The sequence below is a fragment of the Galendromus occidentalis genome, unplaced genomic scaffold (genome assembly GCF_000255335.2).
Source record: "Galendromus occidentalis unplaced genomic scaffold, Mocc_1.1 scf7180000077477, whole genome shotgun sequence".
NCBI lineage: Eukaryota > Metazoa > Arthropoda > Arachnida > Mesostigmata > Phytoseiidae > Galendromus > Galendromus occidentalis.
Window position 1 is genome coordinate 1,000,510 of NW_003805465.1, and position 27,824 is coordinate 1,028,333.

Sequence of the window (27,824 nt, forward strand, 5' to 3'; positions counted from 1 at the left end):
AGCGGATTAAGTCAATTAGTGGAGATTAGTAATCCTTTCCTTACTTCGTTGCTTCCTTCGTTATAATTCTCAGTCATGCTCTTCTGCCACTCACAGTGGCTGACGTCCTGGCTACTCCTTTCGACCGAACCTCATCAGCATCCTCTGCATTAACAGATGACATCACGGGAGGGTGCCGCGTGCTCACCGAAAAATCTTTCCAATAAGGGTGATCATCGCGCTTCTTCGGAACTCTCTGCCGTTGCCGGGGCCTCACGACGGCAAATCGGCTCCAGAAATTCGCTTCCCGATAAGGATTTGAGTCGGGGTAATCTCCTGCGAACGGCATCCTTTGGCGGTGTCGGGAATTCCTATCGTCCGAACTAGGTCACACTCTATCAAGCTGCGTGGGATGCAAATTATCCGCTCTTTCGGATTGACCATCCCATAGCGAACCGGAGTTCATACTCTCCGATTGCTCTCGCTTTCAATGGTGCTGCTCATCTGCACCGCAGATTCACGTCTAATTGCTCAAATTCCGACTCGGGAAGCTTGGGCGTGCAAGTTCCTCGCATAATTACTCGGTCCTGAGTCAATCAGAGACAACTATTCTGCCCGTGATCGAATCCACAGACGGAGAAAGTTTATTGAGTGAACTGACATCGGTATGTTCATACGGCAGCAGTACGGAGGACTTCCGTAATCCCGGGGAGGCCGGATCCGATTGTATCGCGAATGCCATGGTGAAATATTCCGCCGAGCGAGAGAGCTCAACCCTGTTGACCCTTAGGCAGGAGACGGCATCAGCTGCCGCTCTCAATCCGGTTCCAACGGGCTCCCCATCGTTCGGAGAGGAACTCAGGATATCGAGGACGGGATCAAATTGTCTCGAATTTGAAATCCGGCTGAAAGAGGAGACATGGACGAAAATCAGGACCACAGTGTCTGGAGGATCATGAGCTTCTTGTGGGAAATTTTCAATGTGGATTGATCCCGGGAAACAATATCCCTGGATCACAGTGTTCAGAGCTCCGCTGATCTGCACGGGAAGCCGAGGGCTAAGCCGGATTCCATATTCATCCGTTGCTCTTTTCTGGCGAGCTCAAATGTTCTGTCTCTTCTGTGTACCTGTCCTGTTGCCGATTCGTCCGAGGAATGTTCCCAGGAAACCACCTTGGAGACCCTGCTTCTGTCTGTTGCCGTTTGTCGCATTGTTGAAGACTTCGTTCCGAGTTGAAAAAGAAAAGTATCATGGAGAAAAAGTTAAATTGTCTTCGTAGTTCGTCAGCAGTCTACGACCTACTCTGCAAAACTGAGACACCCGTGGAGAGCTTCCCTTCGAAGAAGAGACCTCACGGATTTCGGTCCCGCGGATCCATTGCGGAAATTGGGGAGCGTAGAATGATTGGAGGGGAAACCCAGAATGATTGGAAGGGAAACCCAGAATATACGGAGGGGAAACCCACTCGGCAACGTTGTGCCAAAGTTGAAGGCCGGTCTGTGCAGCAAGGAAATCACCGCAACGAGGCAGCGACGGAACTGTTGTCTCGGATGCATCAGAGATAAGGGAATCCCGTCGTAAAGTAAAAGAAGCCCAACCGCTGTCTCGACGAGTTTCTAGAGTAGAGATCCGTGTTCCCCTCGACCGCATAACGTGAAATCAGATGCGTAGAAAATCAAGTATTGTGAGAGCAGGACATTTCTGGAGGAGCCTCCCGGAGAATTTCGTTCCGTTCTTCCAGAAGTCTCTAAGCGGCACGAGTTGAGCCTGAACACCCAGTAGAATAGAGCATGCAATTAGTGGAATAGGGGATGATAGAACAAGTTCGAGGAGCTCGGAGACAGCAGTCTTTATTCCATATAAGATTTTTCCCTCCCCAGAAATACTTCTATGATCCGACTCCGACATCTCAAACACGCCTACCCTGAGCGAGCTGCTGGAAGGGGGCCAGAGCAGAATTCAGAAGCTGACCTCCTGTTTGAGCGAATCCCTGGAAAGCCTGAGTGCCAGCTTGCGCAAGCCCACTGAAAGCTTGGAGGGGCGCTTGAAGGAATTGTGTCGGTTGACCGCTCTGGCCGGTCCCGAAGTTCGGAATAAGATTCATTAAATTCGGAGTAGCGCCAGTGTTTGCAACAGCTTGGTGGACCCCTGGAAGTCGAGCAGGAAGATAATCGGATAAATCTCGGAGGATTCGGGAGATGTTTCACACACAAACACGAAAGAGATCGGCGATGGCGCCGACATGCAGTTTTTTCGAATTACGTAATGAGCCTTTCAGCTCCTGAAAATATTCGGCAGGAACAGGGTGTACAACGGATGTTATCGAGGGAAGTCTACAGTGCGACAAAGATGGGTCCGCGAGAAAAATAACTCACCGGGCGCATATCCGATTTTCGGGAGACCGACGGAGCTCAAGGCGTCGATAAAAGGGCCCGCCGTGGCTTGCGGAGCTTGTTGTGCCGAAGCCAATCCACAAATAGCGGCAACGAGCAGAATTTTACGATCCATGGTTTCGGTACGTGACTTGGGACCGCTGGTCATCAACTGAAAACTGCTGACGTCGAGCAGCATCTAAAAAGGCGTCGTGACGCCGATCTGGAGGAAGTGCGAGAGTTTTTCCAATCGGAGCTGCGCCAACCGAAACCGGAGAACGTCGTCTCGTCTCGTCAAGCGCTCGCGCAGAAGTTCTTGGCTCAGAAGAATGAGCATTCCGTTGAGCATTTCCACGAGCGCGCCCTGTCACCTTCCAAGATCTCTGTGTGTCATACCACCGAGTCCCATTCTCTTGACTTGATTCGAAATGTTTAGCACCCATTGACTTCACTTGAGTTTTCGCTGAATATGTATACGAACGGCCGAACGGCAATCAATTGTTGACACTCTGCCGAAGCAAGGAGCATGGGATTTTCCGCAGAGCGACGCGAAAATGACTCATCCCGTCGCGGGAAAGAGAAAATTATTGGGAGAGTACATTCTCTGATAGGAGCAATCAGCAATCAGTTACGCCTGGAAGAAAACTTCCTTCTCGAGCCTTCCACAAAGAGGCTCCTTTTCGTCAATCATTCCTTCTGATCACGAGTTTCGGAATGACACTCTGGAAATTTGGAATCTCGCTAACAAGGGAACATTACGAACTGCCCCACGCCGATTTTTCTGAAACTTTGCCCAAATAATAGTCCCACCGAGAGATGAAGAACCCCCACCATGCGAGCTGCCAACGCTCGATAGGGAGAGAATAAATCCGAGGTGTATTTCCAGGGTTTTTCACCGTATGAGGGTGTTTTTTCGAAGAAGAGATTCAAGAATGATGCCAGATAATTCGGAAAGCACTCTGCCCGAGAAAAAGGAAGCCGACTGGACCTCCCGGCTTCCGGACAATAGAACGACCATGTGTTCATTGCGTATTTTCGTTGCAGAAATGATGATCGGAATCGAAACACTTGACACATAGTGTCTTTTTACAATAGCCACAGATTATGAACGGCCACAGCGAGCAGCTCGCCGAGCAACACGCTCCGTTCACATCGGAGAGCATCTCGCGGGGCTCGGAAATTCTACCCCTGGGGCATCGAAACCGCTCCTACGCCAGGCACACAGCCTCATCGGTCGGAATCGCGGATGACAAAACTGAATGAATATCAAGGACTGCGACCGGAGAACATCGTTTCCAAGAAGGACTAGCAGTGAACTCTGCCCGAGCTCCCAAGCTTTAGTGAGCGCCCACATCCTCAACGTTCTGTCATGCACGATCAGGCCATGCGCGCGGGCAGAATCAAACGATTCCTTACAATACCGTGCGACCTTCACATAACGTTCGCGAAGCGTGCCGAGGTGCTCCCTGTACTGCTTGAATCGTCGGATGTAACCCCTGTCCCTGACTCTCCTGAATGTATGTTGAATCGAAGCGAACGAGAACCTCCCGTGTTGGTCAATGAAGTCGAGCACCTTGCAGATGTAGTCGTACGAGAACAGGTCGTTCGAAGCGGCATCGTATACGTCTTCGAAGACGGGATCATACTCATCTCCGACATAGCTCGACTCGGAGTTCGTCAATCTCTCCAACTGTGGCTTCGCCTTGATTCTCAAAATCTTTCACTGAACTGAGGATGTTCCCAGCCAACTTGACGGTACTTGGTTCCGCATCGTCGCCGGCGCTCTCGTTCAGACTTAAGACATTCAAGTGTCTTCGAAGCAGAATTAACAACGATTCCGCGGACACTGACATTGCAGAGATTATTGGAGCAATTCAGAACAGCTCAAACTGCGATCTATGCGACTCGCGCGGAAACCGGTACGATTCCGCGATCGCAGACGTTTTGTGTGAAGACAACGAAGTTCTCCCGAGAATCTACTCGGACTGTCGCTCTTTGGCGCGCTTTTCAAACACGAGAACTTCTGTTCTCCGATATATCAGGCATCATTCTTGAATCTCTTCTTCGAAAAAACACCCTTATACGGTGAAAAACCCTGGAAATACACCTCGGATTTATTCTCTCCCTATCGAGCGTTGGCAGCTCGCATGGTGGGGGTTCTTCATCTCTCGGTGGGACTATTATTTGGGCAAAGTTTCAGAAAAATCGGCGTGGGGCAGTTCGTAATGTTCCCTTGTAAGCTACATTTTTCTCTGGACTAAAGCGCCCTCGAAGAATTATGAGGAAATGTCAGCTCCGTCCTTAGCCAGGAGGCGATCGAGTGAGACGCTGGCTGAAGGGAGACCACAAATGCCCGCGAGCACGATTTCGAATGCTTCAAAGCGAAGAGCTAGACTTCTGCGGGTAGAGGCGGCATTTTCTGTTGCGCATGAGTTCCTCCTCCTGGTCGGTGATAGCCGGTGATGTAATCGATGTTTTCATCCGAAAATAAACGTTTATCGCAGGCAGAATGCACTGAAGAATACTCCCCTCTCCAGCGTTCTTATCGGAAATAAAGACAATCCCCTCTCTGTCAATCGCCAACGCGTTAGAGCCGCAGACTTGAGGAGTTTCTCCGAACTTGTCGTCGCGTACCACGTTCCCGCAGGCCGCTTCAACCAATCGTCTGATTATTCATCGCAGCTGAATTATTAATTACTACTCCAGATCGTTCGGAAAAGTTGATTCGGCCAAGAAATGAGCCGATTCCATGGAAACTTTCCCGATGGAAATACCGGTGTATGCCGAGGTGTCATACCATAGTCTCACCACTAGATATTTTCGGGAGAACCTCGGACGTCACGATTGTTTCTGGTCCTTTCCGAGAAATAATCAGGGAGTGAAGATAAGGGTCAAATCATTTCCGCTCTGGTTCGGGGAAGCATGCAATCGGACGGATGACGAATACGGAAAGGGATGGGTCTGCTCACGGGGTGGAAGAGCTGCTGGATCCGAGAACCTGGACGCTACGCTCAAAATGAGCGGGACTTGACGCTTTCGGGAACGATGCACTCGCTCATCATCTGAAGAGCAAAAACCACCCCTACGGAACGATGGAATGAATCGAAAGTCTCCCGATCTGCCCGAGACATGGACGTGACGATACGAACTCTGAACAGGCAGCTCTGACCTCGCAGAGCAGGTTCGGAGGAGAAAGTGTTTATCGGACGCTCTGTTGTGTCTGAGAACATTGCCGTCTGTCGAGGAATTCGCTCCACGTGGAGAAATTGAAGCAGCGAGATAACACACCAGGATGATTTACTTTTCACAGATTCACGAGCGGCTGTCTCGAAATCAACGCCGGCGAAGCGATTCGGAGTCTCCGATACAAGAGACTGGAATAATTTATGCTATCAGAATACCGTTCCCGCAGACACGAATGAAGCTCCACGATGCGATTGACTTCGGCTCGCTCCACTTCTAGTGCGAGGGGAGGACTTCGCCCTCGGGGAAGGGGATCGAATGCCACCAGATAAAAGACCCCGTACCCCAACCACGGTCGGCCAATTTCCTGCTGAGATCTCGACGTAAGTAGGCGATCATCAGCCGTGCTTCGGTCGAGTTCGCGCACTGAGCAGCGAGAATACAACGACTCGGAGCACGGACAGAGAGCGGCTTCCTAATCTCAATTTGACTTACCGACAGCTCCAACAATGAGCAAACTTATCTTCGCTGCTATTCTCGTCGCCCTCGTGGCTTGTGTTTCTGCCACGTTCTACGCCGGCATCGGGTACGGTCCCCGCTACAGTTACGGAGTAGGATTGGGCTATGGTGTTGGAAGCTACGGATACGGACTGTCACGTCCCGTCTACTCCAGCTACGGATATCCTCGGGCGTACTACGGGAGCTACGGGTGGGTAAAGAGTGCGACCTCGTACAATATCCACTCCTGGCCATTCAATGTGTATACATTCTTATCACTGGGAAGTCCAATAATTTTTTCTATTCAGGTACGGTTATCCAGCCTACACAGCAATCCCTTACGCTTTCTGATCGACTCCAACACCCGACTTCTGGATGCTTTCCCTGATCGTTATGATTTGTCTCAATCGGCATGACGGCTCTTTTTCGACCCGAAGATTCGCGCAGTGAAGAATTGGAGGAATAAAACTTGGTTAGGACGACCCTTCGACAGCAGACGTTTTCTTCTGTTTTTCCAACCTATGGTTCGTCTTATCATTCGCTCTCGAAGGTCTCTCTCTCTTTTGAGGAATTTTAATCGGAGCGCGAGAATCAAGCCCCCTATGCTGAACGAAATCCTGTCTTCGAGATTTATAGACAGATCGATGTTCTTGGCTCCCGCAAGATGCACGCGGAAGGCTGGGGTTCAGGTTCGAGAGATATATCCACGACGCCGCGCTCCACATATAATTTTGGCGAATGAAGAACTCCCTCGAACAGCATCAAGAGCTCAAGCATCCTCGGGGTGTCGAGCTCAACTCAAAAAAGTCCGGAGCCCGCAGTGGTCGCCGCGGCCCTTGACACTCACTGTCATCTCTTCCTCTCGTCCGCTCGCTCGATCTCGACTCGCTCGAGTAAGAGAAGTCGGAGCGAGAACAAATAATAGCGATGATGTTTTGAGCTGTTGATGAAGATGACTCAGTAGGAGCAGTTGGGCTCGTGTGATTTAATTTCAACATGTGCGATTACCAGTGGTGTTTTAATATCGCCTACTTGAAGGGCACTGTTGAATCAGACCTGACGACAGAAACCCGCTGTGTAAGTGCTCCACGCCAGACTAAAATGGGCGGACGATTACAATTTGTGTAAACTGTTGTGGGACAGGTGGTGAAGTGTGAGTTCACGATGAGAACACTTCTCTCGAATCTCTTGACAAAGTGCAGAGGGGAAGGGGGGAAAGAGGGGGAGAACCAGTGTGAATTAAGACACGAAATCGATTTTATGTCAAGGGTCGCGTTCCTGAAGACCTGAAAGCGGCGGAGGGAACAGCGAGATCCGAAGTGCCGCGGAGGGTTTATTCGACATCGAGGAGGGGGAGGGAGGGTATAGCATGTGTATTCACCGATGGCCAAAGGCAATGCATGCCGGTATAAGTGACTCGAGTTATAAATCACTTCGCGGTATATTAGAAGGGGCACCAAACACCCTGCCCTCCTCTAGACGGAGAGCCCATCTCGGTCCGAGCCCCTCTTCAGCCCGAGTTTACAAGATCTGATTCGAGCTAGATCGTCGCCAGTCGATGTCAGAACAAGGTGTGGATATCATTCCTGCTTGACAGTTGAACAATAACCGTCTCGACATGATCATCCTCTCTAACAAGCGAGCAGACAGGCGAGCAAATAGATCATGTCTTCGGCTCAAGTTGCAGTTTCAGCGACACCGCGCGCTCGGAGCGCAACCGAAGAACCACTGCAGTCATCCATCCGTCTGCCGCGGAGACAGTCAGCCGCATTGTCTGATTGGGACTATCATTTGCTGGAGAGACACGATCTTCGGTTCTCGTGTTTTGTGTGTTGGCTAACGATCGCCGAATTCACTCGACGAACAATATGAGCTCCTAGACGGATCATCGAGCCGCGAACGAAGACACTTTTCATGGGTCCGGGCCCACGAGATGTCATTCTCGCGTTGCGGGCCGTGTGGCATATCCGATCCGGCTCTCCATCCTTGACATTATCTAGCGCTGGATGAGATCTGTCGCCGGTATCGGTATCAGGCAGAAGTTCAAAAAAACACTCGGAGCAGTCTCGAGAAACTTAATCCCAAAGACACAATGGAACGGATAGAGGGCGCTGAGTTGATACACTCTCGGTCTAGACAACCAATGAGAAACACTGAGCGGACGTATGGAGTCGAGAACGATGCGAGCGATTCTCCAGACGTTCGTTTGTCTTCGCAGTCCGAGACCGAGCCTGCAATGTCCTCCTGAGGACGAAGAGAATTTAAATCCATCTGATCCGATTTCTCTGACCGTGGCGATCCGGGGGTGCTCGCGCGGAGATCCTCCGGAAACGTATGATTCCAGCGACATGCTTCCCAAACTCAAGTGAATTCGACGTTTCGCTCCCTATCGCTGATCTTGCTCGAGTCATTCAAAGAGCACTTTTCCGAAACACGGGTCGACAAGTCGAACGATAGGCACGTCTCCGAAAGCTCTGCACGCGAAACGGAGACCCCTCGACGGATCTTTTTGGAGAGGTCTCAGTTCGATTTGATCGTGACGATGAATTATTCTGGCAGGGAAAAGTCCAAGGAAGCCGACGACAGTCCCAAGACAGGTACCGTGTAGCTGGATAGCGGCGTGACCCGTTTGGGAGAGAGCTAGACCTTGGGATGGATACTACGGCATTTATAGGTCCTAATAAATTGAGAATACACTGCTGAAGACACATCCGGAAGAGATATTGGGAGCGGGGATAGAGATGTTGAAGATCGAGATTGAGGGAGTTAGTAAGCGAGCGACCGGCTTGCCGACTGGTGCTCTAAAAAAACCGGAGGTTGCGCCGGAAGGAAGCCGCCAAAGAGCGGAAACCGGCTTTAAATAAGGGCGCCAAACGGGACGTTGGAGAGCCACCGGCCCGAAATAGAGGGCTGCAAACGGAAGTTAGGGGAGACGAGATAATAACATACTTAATGAGTAAATTAGGGCCAGATTAAACATCAACTCTCTTCCGCCTCTTCTACTAAACGCTTTGTAAACTCCTCGAGCACGGCTCGGCGAGGCCATGCACTCAGCCCACGTGCCCGCCTGCCCATAACCGCGCGCTTGCACTGTTGGGCCTGGAAACGAGGGAGGCTCCGAGACGAGAATTCTCGATCAAGAGGGACCATCGAGTCGATGTCACGAACAGATCCCCGTGGCCATTTCCACTCAGATGAATTAATCCCCATCAGTTGAATTTACTGATTCCGCCCTGATCAGGTGAGTTAACCGCGATCAGATGAATTCATTGCATGAATCCGTGATGGCATCGATTTCATATTTGGAGGGGGAACTCAGAGGGAGATCTCTCGGAAAATTCCGCCGTCGGGACGCGGCGCTCCAGGAAGTATCGAGTTTCGTCTCCTTCGAAATAGAGACATTTTCTGAGCCGGTGGCAGAGACTCTGTTTTTCCGCGCGTGATTAACTCAGAATAGCGTTTGACTGTTGGATTCGGTGCCGCTCTATCGGGACAATAAACGAAGTAATTCAATTGGTGATGCTGCTTCCTTGCCTTGATTAGTCTGAGGGAAATGAGTGGGCTAGTGTCGGCAGGGAGCCGCCGCTGTAAGTCGCAGCAAACGACGACGGTGGGGAAGCGGGAGCTCACCCGGACTGGCGGTGTGGATTTATTCTCTCGAACTGCTGCCCTAGGGCGGGATTCTTTTACCGAGATTCCAATAAACTGTTTCTCCCGTTTCTCTCGGAGACCGCCTCAATAAAAGTGCTAATCCTCTTCTCAAACAACCTTTGGGCCGTTCGTGTCTTCAAGAGTTCTGTCTCCTTCGTCGTCGTCGTCGTCACACCCTTCTCTGGGACTAAACGAAATTTCTCCGTTTTGAGCCTTTGACTCTCGACACACCCGTGCAGTTCCGCTTCATAACTCCTCCAACTTGGCTTTTCCTTTCCGCGTTCTGTCCTCGGCCGTGTCACTGATAAGGTGATCAGAGAAAATGCTCATGTGGAGTCGGCGGACTGATTTATCTCTGGGAGTTTCAGTCCGATCGCTCAGCACGTAATATCTCTCCTGTTTCCCGACGCTTACCTAATAACATCAAGAGACGACCGATGTACTTAACGGATCTCGACACCGTTTATTGTTTGATGTTTCACAATATCAATAATTGTTCACGTCAGCAGCTCGAAAAACTACCTACGAAATTGCACTCCGCCATACATATTCAAGCTAGGCCATTGAGTTTGTCCGCATCTGTACATTGATCCTCAAATCAGAGGAGAGGACCGTATCGTGATTCGCCGGGGCCGTCGCCGGCGCAAATTCCTGTACATTGGTTTCGTCATTCTCGCCTTGTGCTAAATCTAGTTATTCGCAACTTCAGGTTCAAGTTTCGGACTTCGGGGAGGCGAGCTCAGCGCCGCCTCGCTCTCGTCCTCGACTTTTCTCCGCAGCAACTCAACAGACGTCTGTTGACTGAGCAGTAGCGGATTCGGCAGACTGTGGAAGGGAACGCCCGCCATGTACAGCAATTTTTGATTCCAGTACGGCAAATGCCAATCTCCTACTCCCGGGAAATGACGTGCCGCCTGCTGGAGCTGAAGTTGATGTGCTGCTACGGCTACAGCAGCTGCTGAGGAAGAAGCCTCCGTGGGTAAGCCATATTGTACTGGACTGTCGCGACCCATGGCCTTCTCGCGTTTTCGATACTTTGCTCGCCGGTTTTGGAACCATACCTGGAATCGGAAGAGGCTGTTTCAGCTGAGAGAGAAAGATTTCGAGATAAGACACAGAGAGAACTCTACGTTGAAAGTGAGCTTCCCGCCGCCGCCCAGAAAAAAAAGCTCTCAATCCTTTCTCGGCGCATCGATCATCGTTCACAGGGATAGATAGGGATGTGTAAGAGCTCTCGGCCGAGCAACTCTTCGAGGACAATTAGCCTAACAGGCAATGATCCTCGACACAATATTTGCTGTCTGGCCCAATCACAAACTAGAGAGCTGGCTGAGGGAAGATGCCTCAACAGATGTCCATCCCCACAGTCAACTTGTCTACTCTCTTTATCTGTCCTCTGGTCTGTCCGTCTGTCTGAGCGTCCGTCCATTCGTCCGTCCGTCCGGCCGGCCGCCTAGCTTCTTGAGCTTACTACTACAAGCGGCTTAGCCCACATTAGCCCATCATCCACAAGAATGGAAGGAAGCAAGCAAGCAAGCGAAAGAAGAGAGAGAGAACATCTTATCCACCGCGACTCAAGTGGCTTGCTTGCTTTCTTCTATTCTTCTGTCTCGGGGAGTTTTCTTTTCGCAGAGTTCTAGTCTAAATAATGTCGTCCATCAGAAAGCAGCTTTCGATCAAGCAGAAACTACTTGTTGTGGAGTTGATCTTCGCAAACCGAGCGAGCGGACGAATGAACAGGAGAACGAACACAATTTCGAGATATTGGCGATCCGAAAGCTGTCGCGTGAGCTAAACGATATGTTTTAATAAGGTCGCCTCAAAACAGCGATGCCCGGAGGTCAGATCTGCTCTGGTGTGAAGTCTGATCAGATCATCATCGATCGATCATAAACAATATTTGAGACAAGTTTACTCTGTGTCCAAATAACCTCAGAGCGAGCAGATGTCGGAATGTAAACACAGTTAGGACTCTCACATCAACACCACGTGTTGTTGTTGTTGCCCGAAGCTACTGATCGTGGGATGACAGAGCGTTTCCGATCGGTCGCCCGCTCGAGCTCTACGACGTCGACCATTCTTTTTCTCAGGTGACACTACTAATCATAACAGAGGATTCCAGCGAAGGGAGAAATGACTGACAAGAAGGAACGCGCATAGGAGTCGGAACCGGGAAGAAACGCGGCTCTCTCACGCGGAATTTGGTCTTTGAGATCGTATACGCGCTGATGGCCACCCACCATCGGACCATCCTCTCAGCACAGCCACGAGAATCCTACTGGAGCTCTCTGAACCATTTGGGCAGGTTTCATTCGATACCGAGCTGGACACTGCACAGGACTCTGACCCAATGCTAGATTTAGTTTGCTGCAGGAGTAGGATGCTGCGCTGTCAGATAACCGGATAAACGCTGAGCAATTGCTCCTCATTTCAAAGGTGAAGTGATTTCCGATCGCAACGAATTCATTTGAACTCGATTATCAGAGAAGGGAACGGAAGCGGGGGACATGGAAGAGAGCTCCGGCCGGGAGCGAGGGAACAAGGGACACCCCAGGCCGGCCGTCGAGAGAGCAGCACTTAGTTTCCCTTCTCAGACAAAACGACAGCGGCGATGACGCTGATTCGCAATGACACTCTATGACAACTCCCACTTACAGCAGCGAACCTTCGGACGCACAGACCGAGAGGGACCATTGATTGGAGCAAGAGAATTGGTCGGAAAGCAACCCACCGAAGCAGACTAAGTGCTATGAAGTTTTTCCAATGGGAAGCCCGGAAGGAGAGCACAAACGACATTATTCCCTCGCTCTTCGTTTCCTATGTTGCGATTTCGATCGTCTGGACGGTCGAAGACGTTGAATCGGTGAGTTCGGCACGATAGGAGATCGTATGACAAGGATAGAGCAGTCCGAGAGGGGGGGCGAGGGCGGGGAGGGCAACGAGTTATCGCAATGCGAATCCGAAAAAAGGCTCGAACTAGGACTAGCTGCTTCCGCAGCGCTTGGCGCGAACCCGGTAGAAGCCGTCCGGGCGGAGCGGTCGCCAATCCGTGGAGCCGCGACAAACAGCCATGGAAGATTGACAGTCGGAAATGTTCCCTCGGGTTTGCGAGGACACCTCTATTCTATCACCTTGTTTCACTGTAGGATTCGTTCCCGATATCGAATCAGAGGAAACTGGTCCCCGCTAGGGAAACTCCGCTCGGCTGGCTCTTGTCAGTCCGATTCACGCGCCGGCCGAGTTGAGAAGATGGCTCCGTTGCCGTTCGTAAACCGAATAAGACGACCGGCAGTAAAGCTAAGAAAGCAGACGTGGGGACGGCCTTTGGCGAAGGTAAGCTGTAAGCTTCGAAAGCCAAGACAGGGTGGAAGACGACAGCGCGACTGGGGATGGCAGGATGGGGAAGAGAGGAGGGAAAATGTCGGCTGAAGCCACTTGTCGGAAACACTTCACTCGAAGAAGATCCAGTGCGAGACTTTCGGATGGAGGAGATTACTTCAACGAAGTTCTCTCCTGTACTCTTCCGCCTGCTCTTCAACGCCATGTCCTGCTCTCAAACTTAATCGTTCTACGCTTTTCCCACCAACCGTCGACGATTGACATGTGGTGGTTAGCGACTCAGATATATGTTCCGAGTCTACGGTCACCGGACTGAATGAGGGGTCTACTGACCGGTGGCGCTTCGCAATAGGGTAAGAAGGCGAGACTTGAAATCTCTTCGGGTAACCCGCAATGCTCACCTGAACTCTGGCTTCGCTCAAATCCAAACGTAGAGCGAGTTCTTCTCTGGTGAAAACGTCCGGATATTGGGTCTTCTCGAAAGCTCTCTCGAGCTGGTGCAGTTGGTAAGTAGTGAATGTTGTCCTGCTGCGGCGTATCTTCCGCGAAGGTTTGTCGTTCAAATCATCGTGGAAACTTCTCTCATCTTCAGAGGATCGTGTCACAGGTGAGACGGCAGGCGGTGAGAGGACCTCTCTCTCTTCTGCAGAACAACAGGCTCAATTAGATTCGGAATTCGAGTCCTTTCGACGGCCAATAGAGCGGAGGAAGGATTCGGCTCTGACGACTCAGGGCACGAATCTCGAGGCTCTGAACGTGCACAGAGACATTGAGAGCTTGTTTGACACCATATACCGCTTTCGTTGTCTGCGATTGTGACGGCGGGAGCTCAGAAGCGAACGAGAATGAATCAATTATTACACGATTTCTCCTTTGAGAGGATTCCGTCAAAGAGTTGTCAAGAGTCTTCTCCCTGACGGATAGTGCCGGATTTGAGCTCAAATTTTTGATTCCCCAATTGAATTAGCTTGACGAGCGGCGTTTCTGGACCTCTTCTCCACTTCCCCCATATAGGAGTATACTTCCTGATTATCCAACACAGACAACGGGAGCAATGATGCCGTTGGAGCCGAATCGTACCTCTTGGTTCTTTGCAATCTAAAGTATATGGCTCTACTTGCCATCGAGAGCTCTTGAGTGCGGATGCGCGAGTCGAGCTCAATTATAAATGCTAACCTTTTTTCGGTCCGCTGAAGTCAAGCACTTCATGTTCCGGAGAATGTTCAACAGGCGATTTCGAAGAAGATTTCTTCAACAGTTCCTCAATCGAATAGAAAGCGAATCGCGGCTGCTGATTCTGCGTTACTACCACACCACTCATGGTCCCGCTCGTGGAAAACCGAGGCAAACAAACACGGATGTTGAAACCTATCACACTGCACCGAAAACTCGTGGTACGGAGAGCGAAATTTCAATCAGACTTCGTAAAGTGGGTGCACACATACAGAAGGATCACCCGGGCGAATGAACGATCGACCCACCGACTGCGTGGCTACGAGAAGCTCAATGTTAGCTACAACTGTCGGTGAATTCGAACTCGGTGAGTTGAGAGTGAGTTGTCTCGGAGTCTTTTATCTCCATCCTCTAAGGGCGGTCTCTGAGCTCAGCTCCGCCTCTGGACTCCATGCTTGGCGAGGACGAGTGGAAGGGAACCAGATCTGGACTCCGGCAACTGCAATGAGCCTAAATCATCAGTCGAATAACATCATGTTCCCGGAGGAGAAGGATGATGATGATAATGTTGTTAAAACCAATTTGTTTCAGCACGGCGCTCGGGAACAGCGAGAATTCGATTCTTCCACTTGCTTTGCATCGGCTCCCTATATTGTTCTTTCGTTTTGAGTTCGAGGCAGGGTATATCTTAGACATTCAAAGACTGATGATCCTGTAATTGAATTCTGTTCTGCCCGCAATCGCTGATTCCCCACAAAACGGGGAACACGATAGATTCGGAACGGGAGTAGATACGATTCAGCAAAAGATCTGATCTGAAGCCCGAAATTCCAGACTCATTTCCTTTTCCCTTGCCTCCCACCTGACCGCAAAGTTGGAGATTGTCCGAAAGATGTAGATCGGCGTTGTTGCTCCTAGTTCTCACTCGGGCTTGCGACTGTAAGCGACGGCAGCGGATTCGGGCGCAAAGCGAGCGACTTCGGAGCGTCAAGTTGCATGTGTGTTGCGCGAGGAGCATCGGTATTGACAGCTTGCCTCGAAATCCATTCGATCGGTATGAACGAGTAGCTGCGCGAGATCGGAACTCCCGTGGAATCTAGCGAGGCGGACAACAGATCCACTGGACTCCCTCCTCACCGATTCTACTCCGCGGGAAAACTGCCCAGGAATGAGCTCAAGTAAGGGCTCGTCGACATTGCCTCGGTGGGATAGAACGTCAAAGGGGCTACCTAGTTCAAATCATACGAGGCCCCGTCGAGGCGTTCTTAGCCCAAAGGTTTGTTCCAAGTTCGCTTGCCAAAGTTGCCTTATTCCAAGAACCCGTACCGGGGACTCCGTTATAGAATCCCAGCCCGGGTCCTGATATATCACCATTCCGCACTCAGTTCGGATGGACCTAAGCCGAACGCGAACAATATTCGGAGGATCAGGACCTGGCTCGTAATCATGCACCACGCGAGTCGTATAGGTCGATAAACCGCGGAGCGATTCCACTAGAAGCCTCCATCCGTTTGCGCTTCGAAGCGGGTCTCGAGTCTCCTCTGACGGAGAAAATTCCTCGCTGAATCTCGAACCTCATGAGGGAAACCAATTCAAGGACCATTCCATCTATTCCATACCGAAAGCGTCAAGAATCCAGATACAGTGCGCCCTCGTTTTCGCGGTCAATTGGTTTCGAGGCCTTCCGCGAAAATCGAATTTCCGCGAATTTGAAGTCCCTTTTTTGAGAACTCCTAATTTTTGATGAAATCTCGCCGATTTCTCCCGGGACCTCCATAAACTCTCACAACATCCGCGAAGAGCAGTTGATCGCAATGACCGGGAGGATATTATTGTTATCCACATACGTGTATCCGTGTATGTACATATGTTTTAGAACGAGGGCCGCGAATTTTCGAGACCGCGGGTATGATACCGCGAATAATCGAGGGCTCACCATCCACCATCCTGCGAATATCAAGACCGCGGAAATCAAACCGCGAATAGTCGAGGGCTTACTGTACACGCAGTAGGTACAAATCTCGAGCTTCTCTCGAAAATAAAGCAACAATAAATCGAGCACGAATAGTGCCAACGCTCAGTCGGGTAGACAGCAGTTTCCACGCGATTTTCCCAGAGTACATCGATCGGTGTCTGTCCTTCTGCCCATAATATATTCACTTGCGTTGGCAAACCCTCATAAATGAGGATAAGATCCCTCATACCGGTCCTTGCATAATCCCGACACAGGCCCCCTAGGTGCCACTTGCACATTACACACATCATCACATCAGGGCGACGGGACAATTTTCCCTCAGCTGGAAGTCGGTTAGATCGTTTAGTATGTAAATGTTCAGTACAATGCTCGATGGGTGCTTCCTGTGGGTCTTCTTAATGTTGCAACCACAAAAATGCAGTTTGTCGCCGCTGCTCCGATCGCTCAGCCGCTCTCTCCGTTGTTCGTTCACTCGATCGCTCGCTTGCTCGCTAGTGGCTCGTCTGATTGTCTACCTGAGACCGAAGCGAGCTTCCCGGATAGACGAGGATCCAGTCTGCCAGATCTCGCTGTAGATTAGTCCCTCGATGAGAAATTCGATAATCACACAGAATGTACTCGTTTCATAGCCAGTCAACTAACACTGATCTCTGCCTCGAATGAGAGGTCTGGGACCATCGGAAACCGAATTCAGAGGCGATGGCTGATCGATATAACGAGTGATCAGACACAAATGAAGACGATTTACGTCCTCGCGCTCTTCACGTCGCGGATTCGAGCGTGAGTGGTCCGACCTACACTTCTGAGCCGCTCGCCAAGAGAAGCCTTGTCTTCTCTCGGATTGAAACACGGAAATCCCCGTGTCACTCTTATTGTCCAGCGGGACAGATTCCCTGGGAACTCGCTGATGACTCTCCATGGAATAGCGAGGACTGGCGAAAGAATACATAATAATCAGAATTATGGAGTAGATGTTTATGTCCTGAGGAGCGCACATCTGTCAGCCAGCCGACAGAAACCAGCCAAGCTCTCTTTCTGACTGTTCTCACTCTCTCTCTGTGAAGGGTAGAGCTAATCTCCGAGATACGATCAGAATGTCGTCAGTTGATCAGAGTGGCTATTGCCCGCCTGACCGACCGCCTGGCCGAATGTAGTTTGCAATTCAATCCGCGAACGGCCTTGAAGATTAGGCATCATGATTGTGCGACATTATGCCTTGCTACCAAGCCATAACAATGAGGCGTCACCAGCCGCCTTTGGCCTCTTACGCAGCTGGAAAAAAAACGCGCGACAAACTAATCGCCGAAGCTCCGTGGTCGATGCGCTCGTCCGACGACGCCTCGATGACAGATCCATCGTCGAAAGACAGCCATGGAGAGGGAAGAGAGTCGGGAACTTCCCGTGGACTCCGTAGACTTCAAATCAGGACTTCGATTCGGCAGGAAAAGCCCCGAAGCCGGGGCGAAACCGAATCAATTCCTGAATAACGGGCGCGCTGCGAGGAGAATGGATCTATTGAAGGAATGAATTCTGCAGCTGACATTTCGACATCCGCACGCTGCGCATTCGATTGGCCACCGATCTGAATTTTCTTCACCGCTATCTCTGCACTCGCAACCACCTCCGCCAGCCGCGAGTGAAACTCGACCGTAGAGCCAGCCAAGCGCATTTTGCATAAACATACCTAGATTGGGCCGATCATACTGAGTGAGATGGACTCCTGCGCTTGGCAGATGGAAGCGATTGGAAAACCCGAACTCCGGGATCATGAAATAACCGTATGATGAGATTCCGATGTCGGTGCCGCAGAGTCTGCCCTGAGATCCCGAGTAGGGCTCAATGAGATTACGCCTGAGGAAAAAACCTTCCGATATGCATGGGCATGACTTCATTCATCGGTTTGTTGCCAGGGGTGTCGTCTCTCATGTTGCCTGAGAACCAAGGCATTCCAGAGGACGCTCACGGGCCGCATCGCCGTGAGAGCTTTATTTTATAGCTCTCGACGGGAGGTTGAACGGCAAAATATTCCCGGTAGTGGTCCCCTCGGAGTGCAGCTTATCAGTAGGTGAGCCTTCTCGAGCGAGCTCTCTTAAATGGCGACAGGTCGCTTGTTGTGGAACCTTGATTTAGAGTTAGCACAAAATATATTTAATTCACGCACGCCGTAAAAGCTAGCGGCCTCGTCGGTGGGAAATCTACGTTGCCGTCCGTAACTTGGAATTAAGTCATGACGTACAGATTATCAGTGAGGATGCGCGGTCATCACGGCTCCATACAGATAATTTGTGATCGCACCCAAAAGTTGTAGCGTTGGTGCCCTCCGCGTGGTCGTGCTCCACGGGAGCTCTCCGGATCCTTTTAAGGGGAGTATCTGGCCCGTATATGCTCTGGTTCCAGACTTCTTCCACGGGGCGACAATTTCTGGAGCCTGGAAGCGAAGGCCCCGGGATAGAGGTTCGTAGTGATAGTCCTGCAAAGAGAGCGATCCCGTCATCGAGCGTTCGTGAGGCATTGCTGACTCCGGAATACTCGCACGATTCGGCTTGGGCGCGTATTTGACAGCTGCACGTGGGCCGCTCTAATCACATTGATGGTGGTTTAATGACGCTAATGTATTGTCTGTTGTTCAGGTAGCCTGAAAGGCCTGCCGCCAACTAAAGAGGAATGAGTTTATTATTTATTTTACTATGCGTCCTCCGCTTGTGTTCATTGCTGTTCGTCCATCCGTTTGTCCAATGTAGTACGTGTTTCGGAGTTCCAATCTTCGCGGAGTTGCTCAGCCGAGCAGGCAGCTGACGTCGAGACTTATTGTTCCGCCGCGTCGGCTTATCGTGATCGCGGCTGCCGACTCCGTGGGCTTCGACGTTGCATTAGCTGCGCTCTATCCGTGTCACGCAGCCGCACAAAATGTGATTATGTTGTGATTAGCGAGGGCTATACATCTTCCATTGATAAGTCGAGGCGACGCTGCGAAAACTGTTGTGAGCGAGGAATACGAAGCAACTTCGGAAAACATACGGACGCATCGCACAGGCCTCGAAGCGCATAGAGACTCACTAGGCATCATTCCGGCCACGGAGAAATCTGAGTTGTATTCTTCCCGATGGAGCTCGATCCCTGAAGATTCACCTCATATTAATTCAACGTTCTCTTTAATTGCGGGAGTCGGTATAATCAGAGCATTTGTGCGGCGAAAGAAGACGGTGCGGCTGAATTGTATCGGACGAAAAAAATAAAACATTGAATTATGCCTCCCTAATTAATCAGATACCAAGATGCGATTCGAGTAAGGACCGAGGCTCGGGACGGAATGAATGTGAGAGACGCTCCCCAGCTCAATGAGTTGCAAGAAGATTTTTTCGCCTCTGAAATAGTGATTCAACCCGATCACTCGATGCACGGTGGAATTCTCATCCTGAAAAAGCGTCCTTTGCATGGATCGAATCGACCAAAGCTCAGATTTCATGAGGCAGGAGAGGAACTGTGCTGCCAGGCAACCTCTCTCCTCTCCCTGAGAATGTCAGCGATGACCGGGAAATCTTCATCTTCTGATTGATACCTTGCAGAGCTCAAAGCATGAGAGACACCGAGGGTACCCAACTCCTCAGGTTCCAGACTATCTCTCAGCGGAAAGAAATGAAAAACTTGGAAGACCGTCCGAAGAGCTCAAACTATCTTCTCAGCTCTTCAAGTCCGTGACTTGTGACGATTGACAGTTGGAACTTCGACTTGTCGTCGACGGAGAATCCCTCCTTAAAGTCACGATCGTTCCGCTGCATGGTTGGAGCAATCTCCAGTGCGGACTCACAAGGAACACTCTTTCGACTCTTTTCGAAGTCAGTTCCCTGCGTATCTCTGCCGGGAAAGTGGGACTCGCAGAATCATGTGAAGCTGACATGTAGGTGTGAAGTTTCCTCGGAGCTTCTTCCGTTACAGCGAAACACGCCTCCAAAAATAAATCTCTTGCTCGCTCGGTCGCTCGCACGAAGAGACACCACCCATGTCGCAGGCTGTCTTCTTCGCTTGCCTGCCTGGCTGACTGGTTGGCTGCTCGCTGTTGATAGAGGATAAATTGTATTTGAAAAATTAACATTGTAACTCTCGCCGGGTCTTTGTCGCTTTATTTCTCTCTCTCGAAAACTCTCGGTCTGGGCCTACCTCTCGTACACTATGTACGGCAGCGTTTGTCTGAGAAGCTCCTGCTGAGCGAAAATTGCTTGTATCGATCGACGGCCATCCAGACATGGCTTTCGCTAGCCCGCTCGCCAGTTCCGATCCCGCTGAGCGAACGAGCTTCGCGCTCTATGTCCAAATATCGGCGGCTTTGCATTCACAGCTCCAAAGTAGGAATCACCCCCTCGATTATGAGAGATAACCTAATGGCCGGGCTGAGGCTCCCCAGGGTTCGCAACCCGAAGGTTACGCAGCAGATCAGTGACCGTACTTGATAGTCGTCCCTGCCCGAAATCTGCGAACGCCGGAGATATTTCCGAAGTATTTCACCTCCGATCGCATGTCGACGGGAGAATAACTGGCTAGGAATTTAGCGACTCCCGAGAGTCGACGTTCACGATCTCTCGTAGAACGGAGCGGGGAATTGAGCTCGATTTTCGTTAATACTTTGCTCCGAAGGTCGGAACTTCCACCGAGCGGAGTTAGAGCAATTTTTCACTTCGCTACAAAGAACGTGTCGCACGCCATACTCTCTTCCTCTTGTAACTAGTTCGTTGGACCGTATCAAATAATTAGGTAGGTTGTTGCAGCGCGCTATACTGACATTGTTTCCTCCACCTCGAGGATGTATGTAGTGTGCCTCAGGTGCTCCATTCAGGACTTGAATAGGAATTTCCGCCCTCTCGAAACTCGGTTCGGAGGGAATCATAGACACGATGGTTTCAAAAGTCATGAATCGATGATGATCGCAAATTGCAAACCCAGGTCGGTCGCATACCGAGGAAGCTCATTGAGCTGAAGAGGACCCATCCGGACCCAGGTTTCCACGACTTGGTCGACGCTCCAATCGAAGACGCTTCTGTATAGTATCGGAAATGCTTTAGTATTGTATCATGCGGGAATCGCGGTGTTTTTACACGGGACTAGCACCGTCCCAGGCGACGCGTGACGGCCTCCGCTTCTCAGGTGTTTGAGAGTGGACGCGAGCCCTAGATGTTAGATCAACCTTAATGACTCTTGATTATCATGTTAATATCGATCCCGGCTCGAGGAGATCGCAAGTCGTCACAGACACTCTGAAAACTCGATGAGTTCCAGGAGTTCGAGGGTTTCGGCCAGAGTTCCTCCATTGAGCATCGAGATTTGGGAACGTTGGCAGCTCCGGCCCCACCCCGACAGAGACCGATGCTGTGTCGAATTCGGAGGTCGTATTCCGATCCGTTGTTGTCCGAGGCAAGGCTTTCGATTGGGTGATTGTCGTAAGCAGACCAGGCGAAGGGGCAGCCGGTCGATCCACTCTCGAGAGACGGAGATTGGCGTTTGGAAGAGAGGTGCCGATGGGTGGCCGCCGTGCTGTTAATTCCCTCCATGGTGACAACGTTGATCGAACACGATCAGCCCGTAATTCTATTGATCACGCGACAAAATCATCCGTTGCGACGTGTCGCTAACATTGTTACTTCATTCAATCAGTGCCGGAACGAATTACCGACGTCGCGCCGATTAAACAATTTGCAGACGAATAACTTCGTTCCGACTCGGAGAACAAATACTTTGGTGCGACTGACCGCTGCGCTCTGGCGACGACCGAGTCCCCGTATAGAAGACGAGTCGGCTCGATCTGGAGGAATTGCTCTCAACTCCTCTTGAGGGAGAAATTTCGAAAAAGCAAGCTTCGAACCTCCGAGAATCCTTGACTCTAGGAATAAATCATCCTGGGGGCCCTATGGGTTCCGAGGTTAGAACGATAGCGCTTATTTAATTCTTAATTCCTGGCATGTATTTGGGAGTATTTGCTGGAGGGGGTGGCTCCAACCTCTTGGCGCGGATCATCGTAGGGCAAGTCGACGGAAAGGTTGCAATTCTCAAGGATAGAACCGAGAATTCTTTCGAATTACGATTCTCGATCCTGCAAGGACGATCAACCGGCGTCTCGGAGTCGATGCCAGGGAGGGATTGCCATCACATCCGTCTGATCTGGTGATCAGCTCGCCATGGGGCCTGTCTGGTCGTTCGTTCGGTGTGCTACTGCTCCATGAGGAATATCATTCGTTCGGGACGGCGGAGCCTCAGCCAAGCATTTTGGCAAAATACCGAAATACGGGTGGTTAGGAGCCTTGCAAATCCCTCTCTGCTGAATCACCGCAAAACAGAAGCGCATCATTTCTAGGAAGTCTGACCTACGAAGGCATGAAATCGGAAAGACCTTCTTTGCATGCCTGTGTTCGCTTTTTATTCAAGATCCCTCAACTGGTTTCGTTCGGCATATATCGAACACAACCGATCGACTTCAATTCACAAACATCCGCGCGATACTCCGGTGCTGAAGTCAGAGCGTCATGTTTCTCGGCTTCGATTAGAGTTTCATAACAAGCATGTACACTTAATGTATATTCACAATTTGTAAAAGGAGGCTCTCGGCGGAACCTATCGCCGACACGACGGATTTATGCGCTCCACGAAGTCGCGAAATCATTAGCTGCGCTCAGTAATCGTCATTCTGCGCGTTATCAAAGAGAGAATATTGCAAGAGACCGCGTTCACGCAGCGTTCTGATTCTTCGGTCCTCTTGATCCTTCTTCGCTCTGAGATCTTCTCGCTGAATTTCGATGATTTCATCTATTCCGACTTTCTGGAGTCCGACCAAGCCCTCGCGGCTCTCCTCATATTCACCGAGGAGAACGACGTTCTCGCCTCGCACAATGAAGACTCCTGGAAGGATAGAGGGACCGAAAGTTATCTCCAATGGATTGGCAGGAGCCCCGGAATCCCGTTCGAAAGGGGATGCCTTCAATGAGAGAAGATCCGCATAGAGGGGCTGTTTTATCATTGCCGCCTTCTCTCTGCGAAATGATGACCACTGGATGTCGGTCATCACTTGTATATTATTACAACACTATTACTTGAAATCACCCCATGATGCGCAGTCATAATTATTCATGATCATCTATGATCATAATTGAAGGAGGAAGAAGAGGAATTATTCACGGCACTTTCCGCCCATTTTTCGGCTATGTACGAGGGATCGCCAGAAAATACCGAATCCCTTATCCTCGCGCTCCTAAGGAAGCTTCAGCGACGATCAAGGTGTTGGTGTCAGGCCAGCTACTACGCTCTCGAACCATGAGTACGCGACGGCCGGGCCCGGCCGTGAATTCCAGGCGATTTCTCTAGTAGCATTCATCGATCGGTCCCAGAATATGACCCTGGCCAGAGTCAGCCACTGAGGTCACTCTTGGACAAGGACTCTCAGGTTTCTTTGGTTTGAATTCAGTGTAACTAATATATCGATTGAGCTCTCGCTAATGAAGGCTGGACTTCGAACGAGATTCCATCGTCCCTTCCGCAGAGGTGGGATGTCGACGTCTAGCTTTCACATCGGGCGTATTCGATTTAGGGGAGCGAAGAGCGGCTCTGCTGCATCTCACGCATGGACTTCCGATTCTCCATCTGCATGGCGAGATCCGGTAGTGGCTTCAGTTTAGGGGGAAGTCTCCGAATGAAATACCCGAGCAAGCGCTTCCGATGTTATGGAGACCCCGAGATATGGCGTGGACCTACCTCTTGGAATGTCACCGTATTTCTTCCCTACGTGTATTCTCTCAATAGTTCGATGGAGCACCAAATTCGCGAATTGATCGATAGATCGAAGGATACCGATCAGAACTCGGCCATCGCGGAGTAGTACCATCAAGGTTTTATCCAAGTCTTCAAGAAGAGAAACTGTTCCTGGCAAGTATACATTGCTGCCGAGCGACGATCCTGACGGCGCTTCCATCCCTGGAATTCCGGAAGATTTCTATGAACCCTAATATTTCGACAGGCACTCGAGGTGGCGTTGAACAAGCAAATCGACCGAAGATTCTCGCAATAGCTGAAGCCCGGGGAGATTTCAATTCAGACTACTGATCGCAAATCGAGAAATCGCTGCGCACAAAGATCCATGAACTCACTCGATTTTTTTCGCTGAGCGGCAGAAGATGTACTTTAATCAGACACTCTTGACACCGGCCTCCAAATACGTCGGTATAGCCTCCTCCGCGGAACTAGGCAGCTATTGAAACGTTTCTCCCCGAGAAGAAGCGAATGATGGGTCCTCCGGTTCGAACCTTTGTTATTGTTTATGTGGCTCGGAGAGAGAAGACCGCGAGGATTGCTGGTGTCTGACGAGTTAAAAATCTGACTCGTAGGGTCGTGTGTCGGGAACGTGGCACGGCCGTTCCGATGTCGTGAGACGCCGTAATAATTAAGCGTACTCTCTGAGCGAGGACCGAGCCCCCCCCTCACTAGTTGCAGGAGAACGGAGAATAGGGCCTATATGGTAGAGAGAGGGATCCTCTTAGTGCGGGAAAGCGAAGAGAATGATGCTCGTGATCTTTCATAGGACTTCGAGTGAGACCGGGCGGTTGCCTCAAATCATATCCGCGAAAAACCAGAATGCATTGAAGGTTGAATCAAATCAAATTGAAGGTAGCATCGGGTTTAGGATTCCGCAGTAGCCCGTTCGATTCTCCGCATCCGTCATGCAGCGACGCGGTATATATCGACCGAACGACCGAGTATCGTGAGTCAGCCACTGCAACGTCCAGCTTTCCGGCCTCCTCCCCGTGAGATTCCTGGTGGCTACGCGAGGCGGAACGGAGGCTAGGCGGAGAGGCATACCCACGAGAGGGAATTGGACCACGGCTGCGGAAAGATCCGGATGATTGAATGCTGGGCGTAAGCACCGATCGCATCGCATTCCGACCCATTCGGATAGAGAGGAGCAGGACATGGACGCGAGGTATGCGAAGCGTCTTATTCCTCGCTCGCTGGTCGGCGCATTTCAGTAATCATATTCTTCTAGCAATAGCTTTCCTGCATCGAGAACGACGAAGCGGATGCAGGACGATGTGGGTTCCTCCGAGATCGCCGAGAAGTCCCGAAGCACCAGGAGACACGAGTCCTTTCCGAATCGAACGCTGAAACTTACTCAAAAGATTCGCCTTATCTTCTGGCACTGAGAAGAAAAAATACGCAAGCCGCATCCCGGGGAAGTTTAGAAGTCGGCCTCTGCCTCATCAACTGAGGCGAACTACAATTGTCTAGACGCCGAACCATTGTGCGAGAAAAAGATGCTTCCGTCTGCCAGGCTCGGGGTCGTGCTCGCTTCGATCGTGTGTCTTATCGTCAGCGCAGTTCTACTCATCTCATACTGGATTCGAATCGAGCAAATGTAGGTTGCGTTCGAGGCCTCGCTGGAAAGTGAAAATTCTGCTCGAACTTCATTTTTCAGGCGCAATTTCCCCATTCTCAGACGTTACGCGGTCTTGATCGATGTCGGGCTCACAGAGCACGTACACGTAGCTGTCTTCACGTTCAGGAACGCCTCGAGTATTCTCCTATTGGACTCCCTGTCGGAATTCGCTGTGAAGGACCACTGGTTCACCTTCCAGGATCCTGGAGTTTTCGCGTGAGGAGCGTTCTCAGTCCGACTGCGGATGATTCCTATCGCACCCTAAGCATTTCAGAGATATGGAAGGAGAGATAATCATTTATTCGAGGTCCCAGACAGGCATGCCTTGGATGAGGCGGGGTCAATCGTGCCCCGTGGAGAGCGTGAGCGGACGCCTTTGAAACTTTACACTAAATTCAAACCCTCCCCAAGTTTATCTCGGAGGACCGTCAAATTTCTCGCTGGCTACGGGTACTCAGAGAATCATGGATCGCTGATCGTGAATTGTAGGAAGGTAGACGGTGAGACATGCCGTGTTCTTTATTTTTGCTCGAGCCGCGAGGTCAGCGGGATTTCAAGGTGCACGTTTCCCTACGCGATGAACCAAAGAATTCTTTCCATACAGTCGCCTTGAGCTGGCTCAGCTTGATGGGTCTACTGCAGAAAAACATTTTCGACACCCGATCGGTGGCGATACTCTACCACGACGACCGGGGCGCCGAATTCGGTCACCTTGCGTTCGTTGAGGAAACCTGTAATTTGACCCTTATCCCGATGACGTCACCTTACGGGGACTTGTGCCTCACTGCCAAGTCAACCTTAATCAGGTGGAGAGACCGATCGGAACGAGCCTGGATTGACGCCTGTGTTCACGGTACGGTTCGCGTACCAAACCTCGACATCGAGCCCGATGAGGAGCGAAAGCCAGAGCTCTGGCGCTGTGCCACCATCTCTTCGGAGTATACGAGAAACATATGTGAGGATATCGGCTTCATACCTCCTCATGTGCATGACATATACGTTTTGGAAAGAGCTCTCCAAGCCGCGAGTATACTGGATCTCAATGGTAGAGAGATAGAGCTCTCGCTCACCAATATCAGGCCGAAGTTCGAAGAAGGTGAGGAATGCTCCGAGTCGCACCCGACTCGGAGCCTAGGGATCTGCATGTGACAGATCCCTATCACATGCATATTCAAAGAGATAACTCTGGCTGACTGAGTAGTGAAATTCTGCAGTGTGTCGCAAGAAGCCACGCCCTGGTGGTGTTTTCGATTGCGCCAACCTGGCTTTCCTGGGTAACTTGATCGAGTGCTTGGTGATTGACGGGAAGGCGAGATTGGTCGTAAGTTGATTGTATGCAGTAATTGTATGCAGCGTGGGTATGGTGACGATCGGAAAGGGAAGCTCCGGGCATTGGAGATTTTCAACTTTCCTCCACCAATCGACGGATAGTGCTCAATTTCGGAGCTTTAGCACTTAGCTTGGACATAATTAAGCAACTCATCTACTCGATGGCACGATCGATACATGATGATGGTTGAAGCATGCTGCCTGGACATCAGGAACGAGTAGCCTGTCTTCCGAATTGCTTTGCTACAAATTCCAGGTTCCTGGAGAATACGGTGGTCACAGAATCGACATGTTGCAAGGCGCAGCGTTACAAGCAGTTTTCAGAATAAATCGCATACTCTGATGCAACTCTTTTTCCCCCCCCCACTCGGACGTCCGATCCTCCCCCGTGGGCTTGGAGGTCTCAGCTATGGGTGGGCTTTCAGCACGGAATTATTCTCCTCAGGAACCTCAAGTCATGCTGCTGCTCCTGAAGACTCATCACAGAGAATGGCTCAAGAAAAGTGTGAGAAACCATGGCCATCGGCCTCGGCCTTGCGGATTTCGATGGACCCTCTGAGGAGGGGCCCCGATTCCCGCTCATTTTTCTCCAAGGTGCAGCGTCCGGGGGCTTCTGCAAGCACTCCGAGATGAACACCGCAGCACCCCCGCCCCCTCTCCATCAGGGAGTCCTCGCAATCGGCCGACTGCCTGCCTCGGAGGCGCATTCCGGAGTCACCCGACGGGATGCAGCTCTTCGGTCGGAATGTTGGCCATCTGGACCGTGCCAGCTCGACGCAGATCGACAGCGATTCTTCCGGACACGGAGCCGGCTGATTGAGCTGGCGATCTCGCAGCTTTCGAACTGGTCAAGCTTTTTTTGAGTTTTTTTTCTTTTTTTTCGGGCTGATCCTCGCAGCCAAGCTCTAACGTCCC

General features: G+C 50.9%; 3 protein-coding genes and 1 long non-coding RNA gene across 4 annotated transcripts; 1 reads left to right on the plus strand and 3 right to left on the minus strand.

Moving 5' to 3' along the window:
- Positions 1–1,597: 1,597 nt before the first annotated feature.
- Positions 1,598–2,667, minus strand: LOC100905831 (uncharacterized). The gene is made up of 2 exons (XM_003745050.2): positions 2,356–2,667; positions 1,598–2,128 (listed from the first exon to the last, which is right to left on the minus strand). Exons 1-2 carry the CDS (start codon positions 2,549–2,551, stop codon positions 1,890–1,892), a joined length of 435 nt encoding a protein of 144 aa, XP_003745098.1. The 5' UTR covers positions 2,552–2,667; the 3' UTR covers positions 1,598–1,889.
- Positions 2,668–5,885: 3,218 nt separating this feature from the next.
- Positions 5,886–6,526, plus strand: LOC100905979 (uncharacterized). The gene is made up of 3 exons (XR_145548.2): positions 5,886–5,918; positions 6,037–6,244; positions 6,342–6,526. It is a non-coding gene; the product is annotated as an uncharacterized LOC100905979 (long non-coding RNA).
- Positions 6,527–10,373: 3,847 nt separating this feature from the next.
- Positions 10,374–14,344, minus strand: LOC100902461 (aristaless-related homeobox protein). Its single transcript, XM_003745106.1, has 3 exons — positions 14,200–14,344; positions 13,425–13,666; positions 10,374–10,745 (listed from the first exon to the last, which is right to left on the minus strand). Exons 1-3 carry the CDS (start codon positions 14,342–14,344, stop codon positions 10,374–10,376), a joined length of 759 nt encoding a protein of 252 aa, XP_003745154.1.
- An 8,207-nt stretch (positions 14,345–22,551) lies between these two features.
- Positions 22,552–25,371, minus strand: LSm1 (U6 snRNA-associated Sm-like protein LSm1). Its single transcript, XM_003745107.1, has 3 exons — positions 25,317–25,371; positions 23,906–24,124; positions 22,552–23,056 (listed from the first exon to the last, which is right to left on the minus strand). The coding sequence occupies exons 1-3, from the start codon at positions 25,369–25,371 to the stop codon at positions 22,830–22,832; spliced, it is 501 nt and encodes a 166-aa protein (XP_003745155.1). The 3' UTR covers positions 22,552–22,829.
- Positions 25,372–27,824: the final 2,453 nt, after the last annotated feature.

What these genes read in the sequence shown, in the direction of transcription:
- LOC100905831 (XM_003745050.2), bottom strand. Translation starts at nt 2,551, where the DNA reads ATGCTGCTCGACGTCAGCAGTTTTCAGTTGATGACCAGCGGTCCCAAG. An exon ending in GAAAATCGGATATGCGCCCG is followed by an intron (nt 2,129 to 2,355) that starts GTGAGTTATTTT and finishes CTCGACTTCCAG; the next exon opens with GGGTCCACCAAGCTGTTGCA.
- LSm1 (XM_003745107.1), bottom strand. Translation starts at nt 25,371, where the DNA reads ATGCGGCTTGCGTATTTTTTCTTCTCAGTGCCAGAAGATAAGGCGAAT. An exon ending in AGATAAGGCGAATCTTTTGA is followed by an intron (nt 24,125 to 25,316) that starts GTAAGTTTCAGC and finishes CCGGAATTCCAG; the next exon opens with GGATGGAAGCGCCGTCAGGA. An exon ending in ATACGGTGACATTCCAAGAG is followed by an intron (nt 23,057 to 23,905) that starts GTAGGTCCACGC and finishes CTATCCTTCCAG; the next exon opens with GAGTCTTCATTGTGCGAGGC.
- LOC100902461 (XM_003745106.1), bottom strand. Translation starts at nt 14,344, where the DNA reads ATGAGTGGTGTGGTAGTAACGCAGAATCAGCAGCCGCGATTCGCTTTC. An exon ending in CTTCAGCGGACCGAAAAAAG is followed by an intron (nt 13,667 to 14,199) that starts GTTAGCATTTAT and finishes GTTGTTCTGCAG; the next exon opens with AAGAGAGAGAGGTCCTCTCA. An exon ending in TGAGCGAAGCCAGAGTTCAG is followed by an intron (nt 10,746 to 13,424) that starts GTGAGCATTGCG and finishes TTCCGATTCCAG; the next exon opens with GTATGGTTCCAAAACCGGCG.